The sequence below is a fragment of the Sinocyclocheilus rhinocerous genome, unplaced genomic scaffold (assembly GCF_001515625.1).
Source record: "Sinocyclocheilus rhinocerous isolate Xijiao unplaced genomic scaffold, SAMN03320098_v1.1 scaffold20851, whole genome shotgun sequence".
NCBI lineage: Eukaryota > Metazoa > Chordata > Actinopteri > Cypriniformes > Cyprinidae > Sinocyclocheilus > Sinocyclocheilus rhinocerous.
Window position 1 is genome coordinate 1 of NW_015633345.1, and position 1,453 is coordinate 1,453.

Sequence of the window (1,453 nt, forward strand, 5' to 3'; positions counted from 1 at the left end):
TTACATGGCAGCTGACATTTTGTGCAAATGAGTTACTTATTGATGAACTAAAGCAAATCATTTGTGTTTTACATTTTCACTTGTAAATGCTTGCATTTTCTCTTTAGTCCAGCTGGCCTTCTAAGCCCTGATATAATGGATCCACAAGAAGAAGAATTGTCATGGTATATTAATTAAGAAAAGTATCAGCAATATTCTTACTTAATAATGTACTTGTAAAACATAACTGGTATATCATAATGCTGTCTAAAACACTCCATTTTAATCACAATTTGACAGTGAAGAGGATGTACTGCGATGGCTAGCTGCTCAAGTTGACACCTCCAAAGAATTCAGTATCTGTGTGTCTAGAATGAACCTCTTAGAAAGAGGTATGTCACTGTGGAAGCGACAAAAGCTCAGCTCCCCAATCAACACTTTAAAGGTTACATTCATGGGAGAGGCTGGAGTTGACACAGGTGCTCTGCGTAAAGAATTCCTGACAGGTGAGGTTTTTTGCATCTGATACCCTTGACCACAAAACCTTTGCAATGTTAATTCATTTGTTCTGGTCAGATTGTTTGCTGTCTCCATATTGGAATGTTGCGGAATTATTTCTTTTTTTTTTACTATAGAAATGATTAGTGGCATAGAGACCCGGCTCTTTGGCATTTTTCCTTTACCATCCTCTCCTTCAAAGTACTTGTTAAATGACCTTGACAATGGCCTGTTTCGGTAAGTGTCATTAAAGAAATAGTTCATCGAACATGGTTTAGATTAGACTTGCATGAGGAGTCTATAAAAACAGAAAATTAAGTCGTTTTTTTTCTGTAGAAAACAATTAAAGGTATTTTGAACATTATCTCAGCTGTTCTTGTTGTTGTCTATATAATTAAAGTCCATGAAAAGATTCATACCTTTTGAAATCCAAAAACAAGAATAGAAGTTTTATTTTTTTTGGCGAATAATCCAATTAAGAGCAAATACCTTTTGAACATGAGTTTAAAAAAATACTTGCTGACTGTAGAAGTTGTATTTCACGATTTTTCCTGTCATTGTTATAGAGTTGCTGGGGAAATCTTTGCCGTAAGTCTCGCGCAAGGTGGTCCAGCTCCACGATTTCTACAGGAGTGGTGTTACAATTACCTCTTAAGTGGAAACCTTGAAAACATCACGATGGATAATGTTAATGACATGGAATTTTCACCACTGATTAAAATGGTATATCTGAAAACAACTTGTAATTCTGTAGTTTATTTCTATTGCCATGTACCCTTTATGAATGTTTCAAGAAAATCTTCAATTCTTTCTAGATCGAGGAGACTTCAGACCTGTCGAATTACAGTGAGCAAATTACGAGCTGTGGCTACACTGGCCCTATAAATGACCAAAACAAGGGTAATATAAAGAGGTATCACTTTATGCATTTCTTAAATCTATTTTCCAAACAATGTAAGTAATAATAATTAGATTG

At 35.0% G+C, this 1,453-nt stretch overlaps 1 protein-coding gene across 2 annotated transcripts; it reads left to right on the plus strand.

Moving 5' to 3' along the window:
- The first annotated feature begins 22 nt into the window (after positions 1–22).
- LOC107744006 (uncharacterized) lies at positions 23–1,443 on the plus strand. Of its 2 annotated transcripts, none has more exons than XM_016557464.1 (5): positions 23–164; positions 280–485; positions 615–714; positions 1,044–1,200; positions 1,293–1,443. In XM_016557464.1, exons 1-5 carry the CDS (start codon positions 136–138, stop codon positions 1,437–1,439), a joined length of 639 nt encoding a protein of 212 aa, XP_016412950.1. In that variant the 5' UTR covers positions 23–135; the 3' UTR covers positions 1,440–1,443. The 2 variants fall into 2 exon arrangements, with proteins under 2 accessions (XP_016412950.1, XP_016412951.1); XM_016557465.1 differs by having other exon boundaries at positions 159–182.
- The last annotated feature ends 10 nt before the right edge of the window (positions 1,444–1,453 follow it).

Bases quoted from the DNA above. Each gene is read 5' to 3' on its own strand.
- LOC107744006 (XM_016557464.1), top strand. From the start codon at position 136: ATGGATCCACAAGAAGAAGAATTGTCATG. The intron at 165-279 runs GTATATTAATTA...ACAATTTGACAG, and splicing joins CAAGAAGAAGAATTGTCATG to TGAAGAGGATGTACTGCGAT. The intron at 715-1,043 runs GTAAGTGTCATT...TCATTGTTATAG, and splicing joins CTTGACAATGGCCTGTTTCG to AGTTGCTGGGGAAATCTTTG.